General features: G+C 39.1%; 2 protein-coding genes across 7 annotated transcripts; one reads left to right on the top strand and one right to left on the bottom strand.

The window, feature by feature from the left end:
• The first annotated feature begins 1,167 nt into the window (after positions 1-1,167).
• On the top strand, positions 1,168-7,907 carry LOC148414995 (sentrin-specific protease 5-like). Of its 5 annotated transcripts, none has more exons than XM_088430259.1 (12): positions 1,168-1,281; positions 1,907-1,956; positions 2,323-2,416; positions 3,348-3,975; positions 4,336-4,441; positions 5,215-5,362; positions 5,454-5,501; positions 5,678-5,755; positions 6,737-6,874; positions 6,960-7,043; positions 7,114-7,164; positions 7,238-7,907. In XM_088430259.1, the coding sequence occupies exons 4-12, from the start codon at positions 3,348-3,350 to the stop codon at positions 7,346-7,348; spliced, it is 1,392 nt and encodes a 463-aa protein (XP_088286385.1). In that variant the 5' UTR covers positions 1,168-1,281; positions 1,907-1,956; positions 2,323-2,416; the 3' UTR covers positions 7,349-7,907. The 5 variants fall into 5 exon arrangements, with proteins under 5 accessions (XP_088286385.1, XP_088286384.1, XP_088286386.1 ...); XM_088430260.1 differs by lacking the exon at positions 1,168-1,281 and adding an exon at positions 1,543-1,568; XM_088430258.1 differs by lacking the exon at positions 2,323-2,416.
• A 197-nt stretch (positions 7,908-8,104) lies between these two features.
• On the bottom strand, positions 8,105-21,535 carry LOC148414994 (protein crumbs homolog 1-like). Of its 2 annotated transcripts, XM_088430255.1 has the most exons (9): positions 21,343-21,535; positions 19,263-20,210; positions 15,770-16,320; positions 13,927-14,092; positions 11,061-11,964; positions 10,095-10,136; positions 9,330-9,449; positions 8,764-9,004; positions 8,105-8,449 (listed from the first exon to the last, which is right to left on the bottom strand). In XM_088430255.1, exons 1-9 carry the CDS (start codon positions 21,389-21,391, stop codon positions 8,345-8,347), a joined length of 3,126 nt encoding a protein of 1,041 aa, XP_088286381.1. In that variant the 5' UTR covers positions 21,392-21,535; the 3' UTR covers positions 8,105-8,344. The 2 variants fall into 2 exon arrangements, with proteins under 2 accessions (XP_088286381.1, XP_088286383.1); XM_088430257.1 differs by having other exon boundaries at positions 8,105-9,004.
• Positions 21,536-21,788: the final 253 nt, after the last annotated feature.

Genomic DNA, 21,788 nt, shown 5'->3' with positions numbered 1-21,788 from the left:
TGCCTAGCAAGAAAAAAAGCTTCAGGTCACATAGCAGGATGTAAAATGCTGGTGGGCAAGGCATACATGATGTTTGGCTATTAATTATCTTGTCTTTGTTGTGTATTCAGCTGTAGAGGTTGAAAATGTTTCAAATCATTGTATTGATACATTTTCTAGTTTAGATTTCTCATAACATTTCAACTTCATTGGAGTTTGGGTTTCTAATTTCTTGCTATTATTTAGATATTGACTTCCATGAGACGTACAGTGAAAGGTTTCTTTAACACGAGAGCATGAATTCTGAAGCTGAAATGTAATGTTGAAATGTGAAATCGATTTAAGGTAATTATTAAAAGCTAGAATGCGAGGCTTGACGGCGGAATGATTTGTGTGGAATGGGAAGTGAAATATGTGAACTATTCCTTAACATTCATTTTGTTTCATTTTTGGAAATGTGGCAATTTGGGGAATGTGATCGTTAAGTATTTCCTGAATAAGAGAGGCAATATCAAGGTGGAAGGTTTGGAATCGGTTGAGAATGAGGAAGGAGAGGATAAATAATTTAAATTTATACATTTACAGTGACAAAGTCAGAAAGATTTGGGGGGGGGGGGGGGGGTGTAATTAGTAGTTCTACAGATATCTTGAATAATCAATCATTCAAATTTTATGTGCAAACGTCCGCGCAGTTTTAAAGTATACAGTATACTGTAGTCTTGTTTTCATACAAAACTTGGAATTAAAGGAAACGTAACGAACTTGATATTTTAAGACTGGACTTGTTTGAATCGGTAGGTAAATGAAGAAATAATATACAGCTGAACTAAATGAAAAATAAAAGTTTCGTTTCTGTTTCTCTCAGTCGAAAGAGTCTAACTCGAATATGCTAATCCTCACGCTGTTTTTGAGGTGCTTCGACTTGACTAGCAACGTTGAGCCAGGAGGGGCAAAGGCAATAGCGCATGCCGTGTTTGGGCAGGAGTGGGAAACACACAAGCTAAGGAGATAACGTTTCACATTATTAAAAGGGGCCTCTGTTTTCAAATGTTCCGTATATACAGCACACGTGTTAACAATTATGATATGGCACATATATCTTAGATGGGCACATTGTCCTTCCCAACATGGCCGGCATGGCACTGACATTAGTGTGCCATTGGGCCAATCGTTTTACATCATCAACACGCGACAACGACCGACGCCAAAAAGCTAAAAATAATTTGCACGTCTGGTAGTTTTTGCTTTAATTTTTTGTCGATATTGTTTAAAACAACACATCTCTGAACATCATTCGTAAAGGTAAGTTAGACTGGCTGTTGTTAGTTTTTAGGAAAGAATGTTCGAAAAGGTCTCCAATAGGATAACGTCACTCCCTTTAAAAAGTAATACCACATTGACAATACTATTACATCTACGGTACGTAGTGCTTTCCGGAAAATGCTGACTTTACTTATCATAACTAGCGTTCGCAGACGTTTTAAAACGTCATTCCTCGATAATAAGATCTCGCCAATGGTTTTAGTTGCTTGTTCATATGCTGTATAGTCTGCAACCATGAAATCAAGCAAGCTGCTCATGAATCTCAGGTCCTTCAGCTTGCAAAACCCAACAGCCGAACCGTGTTAGATTGGTGTGTCGTCCTCTATTCTGCTTAAGTAATGGATTTTTTCCCCCCTGTGGCGAAGCAACTTTGCTCATGACGTAAATTTGACAATGTTGTGGAGGACAAGTTTTGATCGAGTAAAAAAAAAAAAAACCCAAACAAATCTGTTTCGTTGACGATGTTATGATTTTAAAATATACAACATAAAAGTTCGATGGATACATGGATTTTAGTTATTTTTCAATGTGTTGAATAAATTACAAAACACAGATGCATGAACATGAGGCAGGCAATATATAATTGTTTATTCCTATTTTACAGATGTTCACAATGTGCACGAGTCTACTAGGGAAGGCGTCAGAGTCAGTGAGGTGAGCACAAACAGCTTCGATATTGACCTTTTTTTCTATCCTGAGCAACCAATAAGGTTGGCGCCATATCTGTATTTAGGGCATTGCAAAGCACATACAGTACACATATACTCGGCCAGATTATATCGCATAATCACAACAAAAATAAAATATGTCTTCTAGGTAAAATTTGCTAAATTGTAGATTTTTAAAGGGGCCGTAACATGAACTTGAAATACTTTCTTCAGTATATGTGCATATACTGTGGCATTACGTTTGCCACATAAGGGGTTTTAATTTCTTATTAAACACAAGATTTATGGTACAAATATGGTACCGATCTTTCTAACCAGAAACTAAAACTGCTCATTTGCTCTTACTGTGTAGCTACCGCTCCATCTTGCAGCTCAGGGCTGGCGGGCCAGGCAACCTGCATCCATCTATCATCCTGACCACTCCTCCTCAAACAGCATGAATAACGGTGCCAAAAACAGGCATTTTCCTAATGTTAAAATGCAAAACAACGTGTTACAGCCCCTTTCAAAATGTTACAGCCCCTTTAAGAGATGTTTTTAAAATGGGTTCTTACCCTATACTTAGTCACAAGAATACCTTAGCATTTGGTAAAGATGAGCCAGGATCCCTTATGCACTTTTCATTCATTGAGAAAAGAAAATCACAAGTTCGGCAAGCATAATTACTTGGTATTGGGCACAGTCTGTTCCAGACAGTCGGACACACATAGTCACCAACACACCGACATCACAGGGTTGAAATGATTCATCCCTTTCTCAAGCTTTAATTAATGTAAAACTGTGACCATATTCTGTGCTGGTTATGATCACCTGAAATTGTTCGTCATCATTCATGTTTTACCATTTATTAAACATATAAAAATCTCATATTATTACCTATTGAGCATGGATCTGGAACACATCTTTTCCAAAAATGGAGGTTCACTTTATTTAAAACTTTAAAGAAGGAAAACACTACAATTTTTTTTAGGCGGGTGTTGCTTTTATATATTTTCTCTTATATTTTATATATTATGCAAGCCTGATGAAAAAATAAATATAATACTTTGCATTACTACCACATTGACAAAATTGCTTTGACGTCACTTCCAATTTTGCCCCAACGTTGGATTGGTTTCCAAGATTGTATGTATATAATGTATGTACGAGACCATCAACAGGCAAGCACCCGCAAATATAAGATACAATCTTGCAGCCTAAGTCTGAAGCGGGCAGGGGCCACTTTTCAGAAAGGGCTGAAGAGTTTATTTATTTATTTATACATGACTCAATTTCACAATTTCCAAATTGTTTAACTTAGAAATAACAATTTAATCAAATTATTATTATTTTTTGCCCCGCCACTATCCTCATTTAACCCACTCTTAACTCTTGCAGATGTACTGGATAAGGATGCTCCAACACAGAGTGAAGTATCTCAAGCAAACGAAGGAATTCATGTCTTCAATCAAGGGAGTTTCACATCTCTCTAGGCGGGCCAAGAGACGTTTGTATTGTAAATTGCAAATGTGGATGTGGCGGAAACGAAGAGAAAAGTGCTTTTGGGGTTTTATAAGTGGCAGAAAATTAGTGCAAATCAGATGCCCCAAATCATGTCTCGACATCAAGGCACAATCAACGAGAAGTAATAGGAACGTTCACATGTATCCTTCCCCAGTTCTAGAACATTCACAAATTAAGACATCAAGTCTTGATTCAGATCTCGGATGTGCTATTGCAACAAGACATTTTTTGCAAGAGTCCAACCCTCCAGGCACCATCACTCAAACCACAAGCATGGCACCAGAAAGTGTACAAGATGAATTTGAAGACCCCTCAGATGCAACACTCACTTGTTCTCTTGCCAAGAAACAAGAAAACTATGTTTGTGACCAGAAGATTTTTGATGACCAATCAGAACAATGCAATGCTGCTGGCCAGGAAATATTTCCGTGTGCAGATACCAACGTCTCCAGCAACGACAACTTTGAGATCAGCCTCTCAGAACTGACTGACAGGATCCATGGTATGCAATGTTTTTATTATTTTCCCACTGTCATATAGCATTTTAAATTTTGTTTGTAAATACAAAGTGGTGTCTCAAGATCCAATTGACCAGAGTTGTGAATTTTTTAAGGTGTTAACTATTATAATCAATCTTTTTTCTCTGACTTCTGGAAAATTATTTGAGATATGAGCAATGTGCATTGACCGCAATGCCAACTCGACTCACAAGTAACAATGTTTCAAAAAAGAGGCTTCAAGCTGTTAATTGCCACCTCCAGTTGAAGTTTACTGTTTCGCCTCAAAATCTGACCCAAAAGCTCAATATCTGTAAATTTTGTGAATGATTTAATTCAATTGCCTGTATTTGTAATCTCTCTAGAATTTCTCATTGACTTCTTCACAAAGTATGGAACATTCATCCCACTGCAGAGAAGTGATGTGTTGAGACACCTGGAGGGACTATTTAACACCGATTTCAGTCACAGGTGAATGCCCGAAAGTAAAACAAAAAGAAAAAAAACAAAAAAACAGGACTTTGGAAGGCTGAGGACATTCGGATGAACACACGTGTGTTATACAAATAAAGGAAAACGTGTTCCTTCTTCTGCCCGCACAAAATCTTGTACATGATTCCAGTTACTCTCGGGAATTGCTATCTCTATTTCACATAACACATCTTTGTCATTGGTCAACCTGACCACTGTCAGAGATATAAATATGAGGGACTGGAGACCAAAAAAACACAACCTGAATGCAAACATGCCTCTTTAAAAAGGAGTTTGTAAAAATTCTGTCTCCTCTGGCCTTTATTTGTTTCTCAAGCAGTGTGTGGTTTAAAATCTTAAACAAAAGAATCCACTCTTTGTCAAGCAGGGTGTGCAATTACAAACTTGCAAAAGGAATCCCCCTGCGTGCAAGTAACTCGGCTCTTCCTACTGGTCGGGGATCATCTCATCATACAGTAGTGGTCGACTAGCTCTGTTTTTTTATCGGAACAGAACTGGTTCAACTAGCACTGTTCTCCTTGAATATAGTTGTCCCTTATTCAACAAACACACAGTCAGCATTTAGTGTGCTGTCAATATTCCTATACCTTTATCATTGTTAATGCGTTGGATCAATTGTTAAGTTTCAAGGAGATAGTCATATCAGTATTATTTTGACCTTACACAGCTCAACCGTTATATTATCTGATGTCTATATTCAGGGTGTTGCCTGTAAATTTTCAGTTTTAAGTGCGTTTAATTTACCTGTGCAGGAGCAATTTCATCTCTGAGGTTATCAAACACAAACTCTCTTCAGTTCTGTGGAAACCTGTTCCCTCCATCCGAGTGGTCTTCAAGAAACATACCCTGACTCTGGATGATTTGTCCACGCTGGCCCATCAGAATTGGCTCAATGACCAGGTTTCACGTGCTCAGCATCTCAAGTTTCAGATTTCTGAGCAGAGCAATATTTGGATCATTTACAGTCTTGTTTTTCTTTCTCCTACTGTAGGTCATAAACATGTATGGGGAATTGATTATGGAAGCTGCCCAACACAAGGTAATAAGGGACATTTTATATTTATTCTTAACAACTCAATCATTGCTAATGATGGCTGGTAAAATACTGTATGATCAAATATTAAGAGTGGACAAAATAACATATCTTTTTTTTTCTTTGATTTACTGTATACCTGTCTCATAATTATCATTGAAAATTTATTTGTTTATTCCCAGGTCCATTTTCTCAACAGTTTCTTTCACCGACAACTCATGACCAAAGGTTATAACGGTGTTAAGAGATGGACAAAGCAGGTATTTGTCCTTAATACGGCACACGTTTTAGTTGGGCTAAATGGATGATATCCGATTATTATTATTTTCATTCTAAATTGACCAGTAAGATCACGTGATGCTTGAATATCATTTCAAATGAATCCTACAATATTATGCTTAAAATACATGTTTACCAGATGATTTGACTTTTAAAAATGCAAGGGAGTGCGAGGACATTGCTTTGACCTCATATTATTTTATTTCTAAATGCACTGCATCCCTTGATGCTTGATCATATTTTCAATTGTATCTGATAATATTACCCTTAAAAATACAAATTCACTTGAGGATGTGACCTTTAAAAATGCACGAGAAGTATGAGGACATTGCCTTGAAACATAGACAAGAATCAAGACAAATGACCCTTTTCCTTTTTATTTGAATTCATTTTTTTTCTCTGTGAGACTTAGATCTAGTAATACTTTGACTTACAGGTGCACCATTGTATGAGTGTCCCAAGTTATGAGCCATTGAACAGGGCTTTGTTTTAAAGGCAAAATTATTTACGGACTTATGTTCACACTGCAGATGTTTGGTAGAATGTTGTGAAATTGCATCCACCCATTTTGTCATGTTAAATATTTGAAAAGCTGCACTCCAGTGTTTACTTAACAAATCTCTGAAGCAGAAGTAGTATCAGTTCATGGTTCATTTAAGTGTAATTCAAAAGACCAAATTATCTGCATGAAATTCTGATTGAGTTTATTTTAAGACAGCCCATTTTATTTTGATGTACTGTTTGTTAAAAATACCTAGGATGACCTTGTAAAAATTGCCAGCTCAGTCATGTCGTATAAAAATAGTATTTATTTATAAGTATTGGGGTTTACTGTTAATAAATATGAATAAATACAATAAAAAAAAACCTAATGAGAGTGTAAAAAAAGATAATAAAAAAAAAGGAAATAGAAGCATCCATACGTGTTGATTGTTTGTGTGTATATTCATGCAAATCTTCAGGTTGATTTATTCTCCAAGAGTCTCCTGTTGGTACCCATCCATCTGGAGGTTCACTGGTGTCTCGTAACAACAGATGTATCGAAAAAGAAGATCTGTCTCTTTGACTCTCAAGGAAATGCGCTGCACCAAGTTGCACAGGTAAATTTGCATTTTCTTTTGTTGTCAGATTCCGCATCAGTATCAGGATGAACATGACTGGATTTATTTATTTGATTTGATCCAGGACATCCTGAAGTACTTGCAGGCGGAAGCAAGAGAGAAGCAACGCGCGTCTTTTGTAAATGGTTGGACCCTGTCATTCGATGAGGTAAGTATTCGCCTGAAGGAAACAGGGCAGAAAATGGTACCCACTGCTGAGTTTGCGTTTCCTTTACCAGAATGTGCCACAGCAAACCAATGAGAATGACTGCGGTGTTTTCGTCTTGGAGGTACTTACCCCAGCTCTTAACGCATGACCGATTTCGGCCCAGATCATTAAATCCATTTTTTTTTTGTCTTCAGTATTCCAGATGCCTTGCCTTGGCTCAGCCACTCTGCTTTTCACAGAGAAACATTCCAAAGATACGCAAGCGGATCTACAAAGAGCTTTGTGAATGTAAGCTCCGCCAATAGGCTCCACAATGATATATGCTGCTCACAAAAGTTTGTGACTTTGAGGTGAAATTTTCACATTTCTGGATGAATGGAAAATGCGCTGCAGGTTAACTTCATTTGACCTTCTCTAATTTTTTTTTTTTATGTCCAACTTTTTAAATGTTTAGGAACAGCAGATTGTAACACATACAGAGAGGAAATGTAAACACGATATATGTCCTCTCATACGTATGTACTACATGGGAAATCTGGGTCTGCTTTTTCATCACTGATTGCTAATATATATAATATTGAAAGAGCATGATAATTAAGAAACATCTTTTTCCTGTTTGACTTGACTTAGGTGAACATTGTCTTATTTACCCAACTACCTAATGTTGAAGATTTGTTCCTATTTTTTTGGGCTATTCCCCGTCTTATGTTTTTGTAGCCGCTTGTTTATGTCCTACAATAGGTTGCCTGCCATAGCAGACCGTACAATGGAAGCTGAGTATTTTGTTGTATGTAGAAATCGAAACTGAAGTATTTATTTTTTGTTGTACAGTAATGCAACAGAAATTAAAGCCGTTTACAAGGATTTTTTTCCCCCCAAAGTTTATTGGATTTTTTTTTCCCTGTTAGGTACTCTGCAAGGAAATCAATCCAGCATGTACTTCAGGTTTATATAATTGGACAATTTTCAATTTTCTTCATAGCTTCAATGTCTCACAGAACAATCAAAACTGGCCTTAATCAGAAAATCGTGCTCCACATTCAAAATAAAGAGCTAAGGCACAAGATTCGCTGTGCTCTTTAGTATGATAACCACATTTAAATGAAAAGTCATACACAGAATAGAATTATCATTTGTAGATCAATACATTTCCAACAACCCAGTCTATTTCTGACCAAATCTATATTTTCTACAACTTACACAAATGATGAACCTGAGACTTACAAGAAATGCACCAAGTATGAAAGTTGCACTGAAGTTGAAAAAATTGAACAAGCTGTATTGGATTTTGCCAGGAAAGTTTACAAGTTGTATATTTGACTACAAAAAAGCGAAGTGGTTTTAAAGTCTGGAACTGGTTGGTGCAGCCAAATGACAAATATTTTGCTGAATTCGTCTTGGCTTACCTGAAAGGGGCGAGTTGAGTTACTTTACATTTGCAGGAGGAAGCACAAATAATTTTTATTATAGTTGTTTAAGTTAATCCTCTTTATCTTGGGGGAACATGTTTGAATTCTTATATGACAGGGGAGAAAAAAACAAATGTGGGGAAGCAAAAAAGAACACCTGTTAAAGTCAGACATGATTTTCGTGTGGGGGGGAAAAAAAGTCGTTGAGATTTTAAGGCCTGATCGCCCTGCCAAAGACCCCGCCCCACCTTTTTTTGGTTTGCTTTTCATTGTTTTCAACATTTGTGTGCAAATGTGAGCTATTCATTCACCTGGAACCCCCACTCGATTTCTGGCTCGTCGTCCAGGCGCATGATGAGGTAGGACGCCAGCTGGAACAGGTTCTGCCACAGGCCCAGGAAGACATATATGTAAAAGTCACTGACGTCTATTTGGCAGTGGATTCCTGAGTAATTCAAATCGCACACACACTCAAATCTGTTGATGTAGTTGAGACAGAAGCCTCCGTTCATGCACGGGTTGGAGGCACACTCGTCCACGTCCTTCTCACACCTGTAGCCAAAAAAAAGTAGCCAAGGACAAAGGAACAAACAATGTTGTATGGATCAGATTAGGAGCAAAGTAATCAATGATAAATTTACAACTTTTTGGCGGGGGGGGGGGGGGTGAAAATAAAAAAGTTATAAGTGCCTAGTTTACAATGCAGATAAATCACTTTATTTGCAGTGCAAACTACATATTAATGTTATGTTGCATTTCTGGTCAATACAGCAGGTTTCCATTCATAATTTTTTGTTTGTATTTATGGCGCCCTCATGTGGGCTCTGTCCAAATTAGACGAGGCAAGAAAAGGAAACGCTCATGGTGCATGTCTTACCATTGTCCTGAGAATCCAGGCAGACAGATACAATTGTCCACTCCTGAGCAATTCCCTCCATTAAAGCAACTGAAGTTCCGTCGAATACCGAGACATTTTGACACGGGCAGCAAAGGAAGACTTGACAGGCCAAAACAAACAAAAAAAAAGGTAAAATTTAATTATCTTTGGTGGAGTAGTTACTTTTAAAGTGTCCCCAACATGTATGGAATCATAGTAAATAGTGCAACTCAGTATATATAAATAGATCTCGAAAGATACATTATTTGTTTTAAATATTAACTTAGTTATTGTTTTAACTTACTTGTTGCAAAAGTAATAATACACCTTAAACCTTTGCACATGTTGTAAGGTCTACACCAATAAATAAATACATGAGATTTTTTTTTTTAATTGAAAGTCCACACACACAACTGTAACAGTCAACTGTGACATAAAAAGAAACTGCTTTGTGATTTTATTATTTTAAAAAGTGAAAAGTGGGCCGTGCACTGGCATTCATACATCTTTTTATTACATTAAATTGCCTTGTAACATAACTAATGACTGCTGAATGTTCACACCGTGTCCAAAACAGTTGTGTGTAATCTAGTATCAGTATAATTATACTGTAACTGTTCTGTGGGACCCCAGAGCTACAGTATGGTTGGAGTGTGTTGGTCACTCAACAACAACATGAAGACCAAGGAGCAAGCCAGAGAAATAAATTTGTGGAGAAGTTTAAATTACAGTTTTGCTTTTTGTCATAAATTTTGAAGCACTTACGGGTTTGTCTCGATGTACCATGGGATTGCAGGAATTTTCACACTGTAAGAGACACATTTTCATCAGAGTGGTCAAGATTTTTCTGGTGCTGGATATGCCATTTAAGCATTTATTGGATATAGTGCATAACCAAATTTGTCTTTATTAGTGAGATGGAACAACTTTCTTACTAATAACGTTTTTCCGCTACTCTTTACTATTTCTTTACTACTGTACTGAGACATCTTTGGATTGTTAGACAAATACATGTTAATGGTGAAGCAAAACTGCACGTTAGTTGACATCTGTGTGCTGGCTTGAATTAGTAGAAATTTATAAAGTCACTAGTAAAATAAGAATTAGCTGTGGTGTATTTAGCTACACTTAATTAACTTTCGCGTTCAAATGGTTATTTACATTAATGCTAGCAGAGAATGCAAAATGCCGTTGACGTGCTAGCCTCTATCTGGTGGTATTTTAATGCGCCTTATGCAACATATGATTGAACACAAACACTTCATCAAGTTGCAGCAGTGTAAGTCTTCTTTGATTGTCTTCCTGACTATTAAACTGTTCTCAGTAGCTAAGTAGTTCGCTGGAAGGAGTCACAAGAATTAATCATGCTGTGCTTATATTTACCCATTCTACGTATTTATGTCATTGTTCTGTTCTTATGAAGTACAAATACCAACAGTGGTATTTCACTGATTGAAAACATTTACTTTTTTTTGGGGAGACTAGAATGGACTACCGGTAATTGGATTTTCGATCATTCCAATGTGTAACGATTATTTTGCTGTCACTGGAGGAAAGCTCATTAGATTTGAGGGCGAAAGGATTACTTTTACGGTGTATATCTTTGGTTTCCAATGTCAAAAATAGATCAAATTTACTTGACGAATATGTAAGTGTTAAGATGTGTGTGAAACAAATGCTCAAATGGCTTTCCAGACAGTTTCAGTTATTGAAAAATAAATATGAACTAACTTGCAATATTGGCCTGTCAGGTTCTGGGGGCAGAGACACGAATAGCCCTGGACTCCTTTGAGGCAAGTCGCGCCACTGCTGCAATTGCTGTTCTCACAAAAATCCACCTCCATGTCACACTGCGGGCCTGTGTAACCTTGCTCACACACACACTGATAACCCCCAGGAATGTTGCTACAGTTGCCATAAACGCACGGCCTGGCCACACAGGGGTCACTGGGCTCTTGGCACAATGGACCGGTCCACATCGAGGGACAATTGCAGCGATGCAGGTCGAACACATCCTCGCAGGCACCTTGGTTCTGACAAGGGTTTGGCGCGCATACGCTTGACCCCCAGCAGCCGTAATGGGGACCGGCATTGACGTTCAACAGGGAAAACTGCTCTTCCTGGGGTCTGAGGAGTTTCAAGTCTGTGTCCAAGTGGAAAGGAAGAAGGTGGCCTCCGATTTCAACAGGACCCAAACATCCAGAGAAACTCACTGGGGAGTCCAAGCTGAGCCCACCTAAGAAAACTTCTGTTCCTTCCGACAAAAAATCCAAGGCCCCGGCTTCTAACTTGATTCTTTCTAGTCCACTTCCATCCACATTTACTGCCAATTTAGAGGCTGGATTGTCCATGCTGAGGCTCACAGAGTGCCACTCCCCATCACTAAGTGAACCCTCACTCTGTACGGTCGAATTGTCGCGGTCCACTCCAGCCCGGTGCCGCACAACCACATGGGAGTCCTGAAGGGAGACAGTGATGTATTTGGAGCCTCTTTGTGCGTGCAGTATGGTGGCAGCAGTCTGTCTTGTGCGGAAGCTAAGAGAGACACTGGCAAGGCTGATGGTGCGGTTGTTCTTCCCGTTGGTCCGGTAATGTAAAATTCCGCTTTCTGGACGAATTGTTACATTGGAAAGACCTATAGAAGTGAGGAAAAAAACTGGTATTTATATTTCAATTATTCAATACCGACTGTTCTACTGAAAGGCTTATTGAGTAAATACTGTTCATAAATCACTGTCTTCAGTCACCCATTTTCACAATGACATAATCATTACATACAGTAAAAACACTAACATTCTAAGGTTTAGGGTGACTTGAAATTTCAAAACTGAGATCTGTATCATCTGCAGATTGTTGAGTTAAAATCTTCCTCTCAAGTCCTTCGAACAATCTGAAGTCAGTACTGTAAAGCACCTGCTTTAGTTGATGCTAAGATATAGAAAAGTAGAATCCAAATGTAATTCACCATCAGTTCTGGGGTATCTTTCTTTGATGAGTCTATTTTGAATTTCATGCGCTTCATTCGCACATTCAAGCGAGTTGTGTCATGACACCGTGCAATGTTTTGTTTAGAATGATTTGTGTGCCCCTCACACTATGTAGAGAGAATAAAAACAGAAAAAAGGTACATGTTTTAAAATGCCTTTTGAGTAATCATGCCCTCTATTAAAGTATTGCAATAATGAAATAATAATAATGCAGTGTTTTGATCGCTCCTCTGTGTCATCAGCCGTGATGTTTACCAACTGTTGTTGACACGTCATGGACATGTACGTGACCAAGAAGTCTGAGATATGATAGAGCTACCATCACAAATTTCCTCTTCATGCTTGTTTATTGGGGATGAAATGTAAATCAAATATGAGGTACGGGAGGGAGATAACTCCCGATGATGAAAAGATTGCCATGGTTGTCTTTGTAAAATCTTCCTCTCCTATGGTACAAGCAGCACAATGTTTTGTTAATGTGTTACTTATAAAGTTGAGGATAAAAAAATCAAAACAAAACTGTTTTGAGCTATTGAAATGTCATCGAAATTATTTTTGACTAAAGGCATTTTAGCTATAATATCCAAAACTTTCTGGTTCGCTAGGCCACACCAAATGGCCAATTATGTTTTAATTGACACAAAAATCTTAAATCATATCTCCAAGCGTGATCATTTATATTAAATCACACACACATGCACACACACACGCGCGCGCACACACACTTATTATAAAAGCAAACTGACATCTGATGCCTTAGGAACTAATTGTAAAATTAATGAAAAGTTGTATTGGGGTTAAAGTCAAAATTTTTTCGCACAGTTTCATCCGTCTCAGTGTTAAATGTCCTCAGATTTTAAAGCATTCAAATCTCAGATGATGTTTTTGGAATTTACTCTCCAGTGGTCATTGAATATTTACTGCAAGATTCTGATCAGTATCTTTTTCCTAAGGTACCGATTTCTGTGGACTTGTGAAAAATAAAATGTGCCAAAACTTTAAACACGTTTTTTTTCTGAAAATTGGCAATTTCAACTTGACAACATTCAAATCGCTGTAACTTCATACATTTTTGAGATACCACCATGTATTATATATCATTCCGAAGGCCATTTTGTGTCAGGTTGGAATATTTCAATATCTCAGTTTTCATTTTTGCCAACACAAGCCTGATCTTGTGAAAACTTATCGCATATTGTTCTTTCACTAATTGTCTGTTCCTACTGGCCAAGGAAATGAGCTCCCTTCTTTTTTACCAACCAAGGGGACCATGTGACATCTCCTGCAGGACTCATCATCACAAGCCTCCACCGGCATGTGGCGGTAGACTTAATCTGACCAGAGATTAGCTCGTCTTAGAGGAATCCTATGTAGGATCCCTACTTCAACTCTGTTCCCATCTCCAATCAGCCACTCTGTCATTAATTGTTGCCACTGCGCCAGTCAGTTGGCTGAGGAGACCGCATACACTTCCCTCCAGTCTACAGCCCAAGATTAGATATGCTTGTATTATATTTACCTTCTTTGAAGTCCTAACTCTCTCTAAGAAAGCGTCTTGATATTTTGACACTCGCATATAAGTGTGAAACTGTTACTTATCCGCCACTCACATTCAAAGCCCTGCGAGCTCTGCTGGCAAACAGTGGAGGTGGGACAAGGAGACAGCTCACACCATTTCACCTCCTCGCAGCGCTGCCCTGCCGTGTTGGGGGGGCAGTTACAGGTGAAGTCATCCCACACGGAGTAACACACACCGCCATTGAGACAGGGGTTAACCTATGGCCGAGAAAAAGAGCTCGAATCACTCTGCCGAGGCAAACGATGAATGTTCTTCCAGGCAGTGTGTTCAAATAAGAAATTAGACGAATAGATTGAACATTTTCGTTTCCTGTTTTGGTTAACTTCATTACATTCGCTGGAAAATTGCAGCTGTATGTTGATGTTTGTATTGTCCAATAAGATTGCAGCCTTTATGCCGCAGGGGTGTCCAAACTCGATCCTCTAGAGCTGCTGTCCTACATGTTTTCCAGGTTTCTTTCCCCGACACACCTGATTCAAACGATCAGGATTCTTATCGGGCTTATGCTGAGCTTGCTGATGAGCTCATCATTTGAATCAGGTGTTTCATGGAAAGAAACATGGAAAACATGCTGGATGCAGGCCATTGATGGTTAGGTTTGGAGATCCCTGCCACGGCATAGAATTCAAAGTCCAATCCTCGATGGCATGTATCCTGCAAGTTTTCGATGCTTCCCTCCCGACACACCTGATTCAAATGATTAGGATAATTTTCAAGCTCCTTCAGAGCTTACTGATAAGCTAATCATTTGAATCAGGTGTTCTAGGCAGAGGAACCTGGAAAACACTAAGGACTCCCTCGAGCACTGGAGCTTGACACGTGTGCTTCAAAAGATGTTGATCTCATCTGCAGATGGCCCACGGAATCAGGAGTGCAGGTCTATATACAAGGCACAGTCATAATCTTTTTGAAATATTGATTTCTATAATTAGGATATGATGGTGATGGGGGTATAGTGATGAAGTCCTCTCTGAAGGCTCTTGGACCAGCCTCACCGCATCTATCACAGGTGTCGAACTCCAGTCCTTGAGAGCCAATATCGTGCATGTGTTCGAATCCTCTCTCTCAACCACACCAGATTCAAATGTACATTTAAATGATCATTTCCAAGCTCCAGCAGAGCTTGCTAATAAGCTAATCATTTGAATTGGGTGTGTTGGGGAGAGAAAAAATGCAAAACATGCAAGATAGCGGATCTCAAGGACTGGTGTTTGGCACCTATGATCTAAATGAACTACAAATTAAATCAATAAACATCTAACCATTCAAGTAAGAAAACAACCAAGAAGCTTTTTTCACTTCTCATAATTAAAAGGTAAATGACGTGCATTTATGTTGGTGTTTTCAACAATATCAGCAATATCAATATCAATATCAATTTCAGCAATATCAGAAACAATGTTTTTTACACTGAATTACAGAATTTGCCACATATTTTAAGACTCACACAATTTAAATTGTACAAGAAGACTATAATAGTGCAAAATGTATTTTCTGTCAATGTACTTTTGTATAGATATTGCTTTTAGTCAGTCAAAGGTACAGACAAAAGCCTAGAAACACACACTGATTTAATGTTTTTTCATTATTTTTAAATTTTGTGAATTGTAGATGAACATTTAAGTTGTGAACACTGTGAAAAAAAAAGAATTGTTACGTAAACAATAAATATTCATCAAAACAGAATGTTTTACAATTTGGATATGGAATGACTTTCACAGCTGTAACTTTTCAAGCCTTAAGAGATGAAATATTTTGACCTCTTAATGTACTTGAGATGATTTAGATTTGAAACGGTTTCCAAACGTTTGACTGGTTCTGTACTAGGTTTAAAATGTCTGCTCCTGCTCTCAAGTAGATTGTCAGTAACTTACAGCACATGCGTTGTCACTGCTGCATCCTGGCGTGACACTTATCAGCTGCTCCAATTTGTAAGATTCCACAAAAGTTTTTATGGGGTAGAACTGAAGACGCTTGTTGTTTATCCTTAGATCCTGGACACATCCTTTAAAGTAGCCCCCAAATGTGGCCGCGGCCCTCGGGTCGGCGAGTCCACCCACAAACACCTGATCCCCGTGATGGGCCCAAATGTGCCTTATGGGTCGAGAGCTTTGAACCTGGGCCGACTGGATCAAGGTTACCTCTAGACCGTCTAACTTCACGGTCACCAAATGAAAATGGCCGTCACTGATGACGCTCTGGCCCAGCAAGGTCTCAAAGTTGTTGACTTGAATTTTCACTCTGCCCTGATCCAGCCACAGGCGGAGGTACTGACTGGTGCTGTTGGCCAGGATCAGGAGGAGGCCTTTGGGCTGTCTTGTTCGGATGAACATGGACACGGTTAAAGCCTCACCAGGGTCATCGTCTATTGAGAAGACGGCGTAACTTTCCAAGTCATTGTTCCCGAACCTTGCAGTGATGTACTCTGTGAAGGAAAAACAGAGGCACAAAAGTGGGCACACCCGTAATTTTTCTATTGTATCTTTTAATGGAACTAGAGAAATACCACTTAGCCGCAATGTAAAAAAGCAAGCATCCATCTTGTATAACAGTGTACATTTAGTCGTTCTTGAAAGAATCTCAACACACAGCCCTTAAAGGGAAAGTCAACCCAAAATACTGTATTTATTGACCATCATTTGTTTTATGCAGCCCCTCTTGTCTAAACACAGATTTAAAGTGAGATTTTGGAATATAAACGAGGCGGCAAAATCCACCCGTTCTTATCCATAATTGCAGTTGCTCAGGGCTCAGGGAAATAACAATCACAGCTCAGCTTGCGGATGTCACATGACCAAACTCGGAAAACAGGTGGGCTGTGATTGGTCGTTACTTGAGCAACTCTGATGTCCACTTCTGTCAACAGTAAGTGGCCAAATGGCTGCCCCCTCTGATGGATAAAATTAAGTGGTTTTTGTTGTTTAACGCATATTCCACAAACACAACATTAATCAGAATGTCAAGTTGAGACTGGTGTGCTCACAAAGAACATATTACTGTAAAGAAATAGTTGTGGTTGACATCCCCTTTAACTCATTTAGTGCCATGGATGTTTATTGGGCTTCATGAATGCGAAAAGACACTTTTTAACAGGGCTGACAGTGAATGAGTTAATATCCTTACGGTAAGATTTGCAAGAAAAACTTCGTACATCAAATTTTGATGAAAATGGGATGATAATTTTGAGGAAAACCTGATGAGTCCACTTTCCGACAATAATTTGATTGTTTTATGTGAAAAAACTCTTTTTTTACAATATGTTCCATGCAGCCTCACTATTTGACAAAATTCCGAGAAATGAAATAGAAGTTTAGAAAATTACCATTCATTTAGCTATTTTTTTTTTTAAAGAATTGCCATATTAGAATATATGGGAATTTATTTTAAATTATTTTGTAATAATAGCGGTATTGGTACTTGTTATCCTATCAGTGACTTCTCAAGGTAAATGTTATTGTTTTAATGGACTTTATGATTAACTAGCTCACTTTCAGCCTTATTAAAAAATGCCTTGTGAATAAAGCCCAATAAACAATAAAAGTCGTCAGTGGCACTGAATGAGTTCAAGCCTAAACAGCTGGCAACAAAAGTGAATGTGTCCCTGTGAAAATGCCCAAACCAGGCCCACTTAGCCATTTCTCTTCCTGGATACCATGTGAGTCATTGCATTACAGTCTCAGTGTGAGCGCAGGTGTGCTTTTGCTCTTACACGCGTTCATAATGGTTACTAGAAGTTCATGCTCGGGGAGAATATGCAAACGCCACACAGGAAGGCCAGAGCGAGGTGGATTTGAACTCCGGTCCAGTTAACTGTGAGGCGGACTTGTTATCTACTACACCGAGTCACCTTCCACGAAACTGTTTGATAAAATATTTACAAGAATGTTTAAGCTGTAAGGTGTGCTTTTGTGAGATACTGTAGATGTCAGATGTAGTCTAGTGTAGCATGATTTTGTAAGACTCTTTAATTTATCCAGATAAGCCACTCAAACCCACGTTTTTGCAAATCCTTGGCCCAGGTGTTCTCTGAACGCCTCCTCATTGCACATTGCATGTGTCTGAACTCTTTGCTATTTCTACCTTTAAGCTCCTTTTAAAGTCTTCTGACTAACCTTACTATCCTGCGGTGTGGCTTTCGGCCTATCCAGCAGTCCGCGACGCTAATCTACTGTATAAGTACACGTGATAAGGTTGACTTGACATGAACTCTTTGTCATTTCCCAGTCATAAATCAATCCCTTTTTTTACATAGCACCTTTCATAATTAAAAATTAAATCTTAATGTTATTGTGTCAAAGTGAATATTTTTCACTTCAGTACCTTATGTGAGTCTACTGTTATCTGAAGATGGTCTATAAAAAGTGATGTGCATGAGATCTGGTCATATTTTTTCCAGTCATGTTTTCACTTAGACACTTTTCACTTGGCATAGATGCCTAATTTGTTAGTGTGCCTCACAGTGCAGATGTTGCAGGTTTGATCATGGCTCCGGCCTTCCTGTGTGGAGTTTGCGTGTTCTTCCTGTGCCTATGGAGGTTTTGTCTGGGAACTTAAGTTTCCTCCCACATTTCAAAAAAACATTCATGGTAGTTTGACCAAAGAATAAGTTGGGGGTGCGCAGTGCATCAATCGACTGATCAATCACAAAGGTAGTATTGGTAAATTGCACGATGTTGGGAAAAAAAGTGGACATAATAGTAATTTGCCATTCTTTGATTCTTCTCTATAAGTGCTTAATTTTCTTTTGCTTCAGTGTTCTCATCTTTGCTTGGAGACTGTAAACTTTGTTGGTCTCCTTTGATATTACTGCTGTCATTATCTTTTTTTCATGAATGGAAGAAAAATAAAAGATTGCTGTTCAATTGTGACTTTTGCTATTATTTAGCTATTATCTATATCAACGACACAACTCTAGAAGAAATGACATGTTGGGTCTAGGAGAGTCCACTACAAGCCGTTCATTGACCAGTTAATTGTCCCACTTATAGTTTGTGGATTGGCAAAAATCTGTCATTCAAGCACCGGTGATAATGTACAATTAGGGCATGATGTTATTTTTTTTTGCTACATGCATACTATTTATTATTTAGTATGTGCAGGCTTGTACTAACTGACCTGCTAACAGATAGCGTGCTGGTGGTTGGGAAACGTTGTTATCGGGGGGTACTGTATGCGCCCCAGTTGAGCTCTATGTCTAGCAACACAGGAGGCTTAAAGGTTGCAAGGAAGCATCTCTTGGAAGTCGTTATCAAATTTGAACAACCTTCTCCTACTTCTGGATATCCTCATATGAATGAGATAGCAAAGGCAAACTTCTAAGGTAAAACCTGAATTTGAAGCGGCCGATATAATTCAGTAATATCTTACCGTCTGCACAGTTGCCACCCTCATAAGGTCGATGGCACTCGCACGAGTAACTCCTCCAGCCCTGACTCACGCAGCGGCCTCGGTTCTGGCACGGTCCGTCATCGCATTTGTCATCATCGTTGCATCCCATTGTGACGTTAACCTGGGCGTCCGAACCATTCGCCGATGTTACCGGAACCACCAGATGGGAGTCCACAAGCACATCTCTTAAGCAACCCAGAAATGCATGCGAGTGTTCTGTTTTGTAGCCTGGAGCTGAGCCTATGAAGAGGCTTTGATGTACTGTTCCAGGTTGAGGGAGAGCGGAGGCTGCCTCGAGAACTTGGACCTCTGTTTTACTTTCCCTGGCACAGTTTCCCTCAGTACAGAGGAGCCGGATCAGGCTGACTACTCCACCGAGAGAGGCTTCCAGTGTGTGCCATTTGTTGTTGGAAATAAATTCTGGTAGCTGCTGAACCAAAGTGCTGGATCCTTGGTTTTTGAGACTGCGGAGGCACAGATGTCCATCCATTAGTTCAATGCTGAGAAGAAGGTCGGCCACTCTGCGTTGCAAGACAGTCCCAACAAGCCTTTCTGTCCGGAAGCTGAGTGTAACATTCAGAGGGGCTTCGGAGTCTGCAAGATGAGTCTCTATGTACATGTAACCTTGGCTCTCAAATGAAAAAACAGTTGAGGTTTGGCATTTGGAGCCTGAGAAGCCGGCAAGGCAGCTGCATGAGTAAGTGTGCTTTCCGTGTAAAAGTAAGGGTGAGCATGTGCCGCCCTTTTCGCATTGGTTGTCATCGCAGCCCGAAAGTGCAACAGTGCAGGTCTGCCCCCCGTATAGACGGCCGTGTAGGGTCTGCTGGGAGCAAAGGCATCTAAAACCGCCAAGGTGACTCTCACAGACGCCACCGTTTCGGCATGGCTGCTGTTCACATCCGGTGATGTTACCGTCAGAGATAATACCTAGAAAAATGAGATTGCATCATTAGGATACTACTTCTTGAGAAGTGAGTTGAGTGGACTTTGCTGCCACTATACAGTTCTCGTTTCTCAAGTATCCCAGGACACAAGGCACCACTCATTCTCTATGTTCAAGCCTTTATCCCACTGAGGGCCAAATTTTAGTGAGTGTCGGCAAAGGTTGTGGGTCCTTTGATCCTGTTAGGGGTTCTTCAAGTTTTCAAATGGTTGCAAACATTGGCCAAGTGATTTGAACATGTTTGTGACATTGGACAAGATCAAAAGAGCCACTACCTTTGATGACGCGCTCCATTGTTCGCTCCTCAGTGGGCCTTAATAAATAGGTCTCACATCCTGCGGCACCTATCCCACTGAGGGGCGAACGTTGGCGAGTATCCGTAAATGTAACGACTCTTTTGAGCTTGTCAAGGTGTGTTCAAGGCCCCCAACGTTCACCAAAATGTCACCAAAGATCACTAATATATTGCCAGAGGTCACAAGGAAATTTTGGACATGCTGAAACAAATTTGAACATTTTCAAACTTTTCTTGGGACAAACTTGCCAGAGGTTTGCAAAAGTAGTCGCAGCCTCGTCGGGAGACACCCTCCCTGAACGGCAGTAAATTGTGACATGTGACTGTTTTTTCAAGCTCTTGTCATAAGGAAATGTGTTTTTTGCAGTGAACTTATACACACAAGTGTCATTTTAAAGTTGTCCACAAAGATTGGGTCATTAGGATCAGATTGCAGAAATTTTGCAAATGGGTAATTGGCTATAATTTTGTAATTCGCCTATCGATCATTGATGATATCCATCAGAAATAAAACATTACAGCAAAAACAATATAATTCCTTCCACGGATGTTCTGTGCTGCCATTCTTTATAATCTAAAGTTATAATCGATTTTTGTTTTCATCTATTTTCCCACTTTTTTAATAACTGTGTTTGTTTTTTTTAAGATAACATTGCATCAATCTGAAATATCGACAGAAATGTGGCATTTATTTCAATCAAAGATGACATTGAAATAGAGACTAGATGTGATTTAAAAAAACAATGCAAAATCAGGATCTTTCTCAGTGATGCCCAAACTATTGAACAGTAGTGCAGGTATTGATATTCATTTTTGCCTACCTTCAAAAAGCCACCATAAAATCCAGACATGCACGATGAATTTTAACATTGTCCTTTTGAAATCCTCCAAATTAATAGCTATTCAGGAAGATCTTCATTTTACACCAAATATGGCTGGGGAAATGTTTGCAGCGCCACAATCATAGCTGTTCCTCCATGGATACATGCATGTGTGCTCAGTGGCACTCATGTATCGCTGTGAGCCAAGATTGGAGAGATTAAGGTAATGCACTTAGAATGTCTTACACATTAATTGTGTTAGCGAAGGAGCGATCCAAGCAGAAGGCTAATTTGAATGATCCCTCTAAGGTAGGCCTACACCTCACTCGAAGAACTCTATCTCTAATTGTCTGAAGTTTGTAATGCAAATGGTTTGATTATTGAGTTAAAAACAATAACATTTTCCATTGTTCTTTTTCCTTTGTGTTTTAGATGTTAAACAAAGA

The sequence above is a fragment of the Hippichthys cyanospilos genome, chromosome 12 (genome assembly GCF_059441005.1).
Source record: "Hippichthys cyanospilos isolate Australia breed blue-spotted pipefish chromosome 12, RoL_Hcya_1.0, whole genome shotgun sequence".
Lineage (NCBI taxonomy): Eukaryota > Metazoa > Chordata > Actinopteri > Syngnathiformes > Syngnathidae > Hippichthys > Hippichthys cyanospilos.
Note: the sequence above shows the minus strand (reverse complement) of the source record. Positions and strands in the feature narration are given on the sequence as shown.

Bases quoted from the DNA above. Each gene is read 5' to 3' on its own strand.
- LOC148414995 (XM_088430258.1), top strand. From the start codon at position 3,348: ATGTACTGGATAAGGATGCTCCAACACAGAGTGAAGTATCTCAAGCAA. The intron at 5,502-5,677 runs GTAATAAGGGAC...GTTTATTCCCAG, and splicing joins TGGAAGCTGCCCAACACAAG to GTCCATTTTCTCAACAGTTT. The intron at 6,875-6,959 runs GTAAATTTGCAT...GATTTGATCCAG, and splicing joins CGCTGCACCAAGTTGCACAG to GACATCCTGAAGTACTTGCA.
- LOC148414994 (XM_088430255.1), bottom strand. From the start codon at position 21,391: ATGTTAAAATTCATCGTGCATGTCTGGATTTTATGGTGGCTTTTTGAA. The intron at 9,005-9,329 runs GTAAGACATGCA...TTTTGGCTACAG, and splicing joins CCTGGATTCTCAGGACAATG to GTGTGAGAAGGACGTGGACG. The intron at 8,450-8,763 runs GTGAATGAATAG...CGCCCCTTTCAG, and splicing joins AAATCGAGTGGGGGTTCCAG to GTAAGCCAAGACGAATTCAG.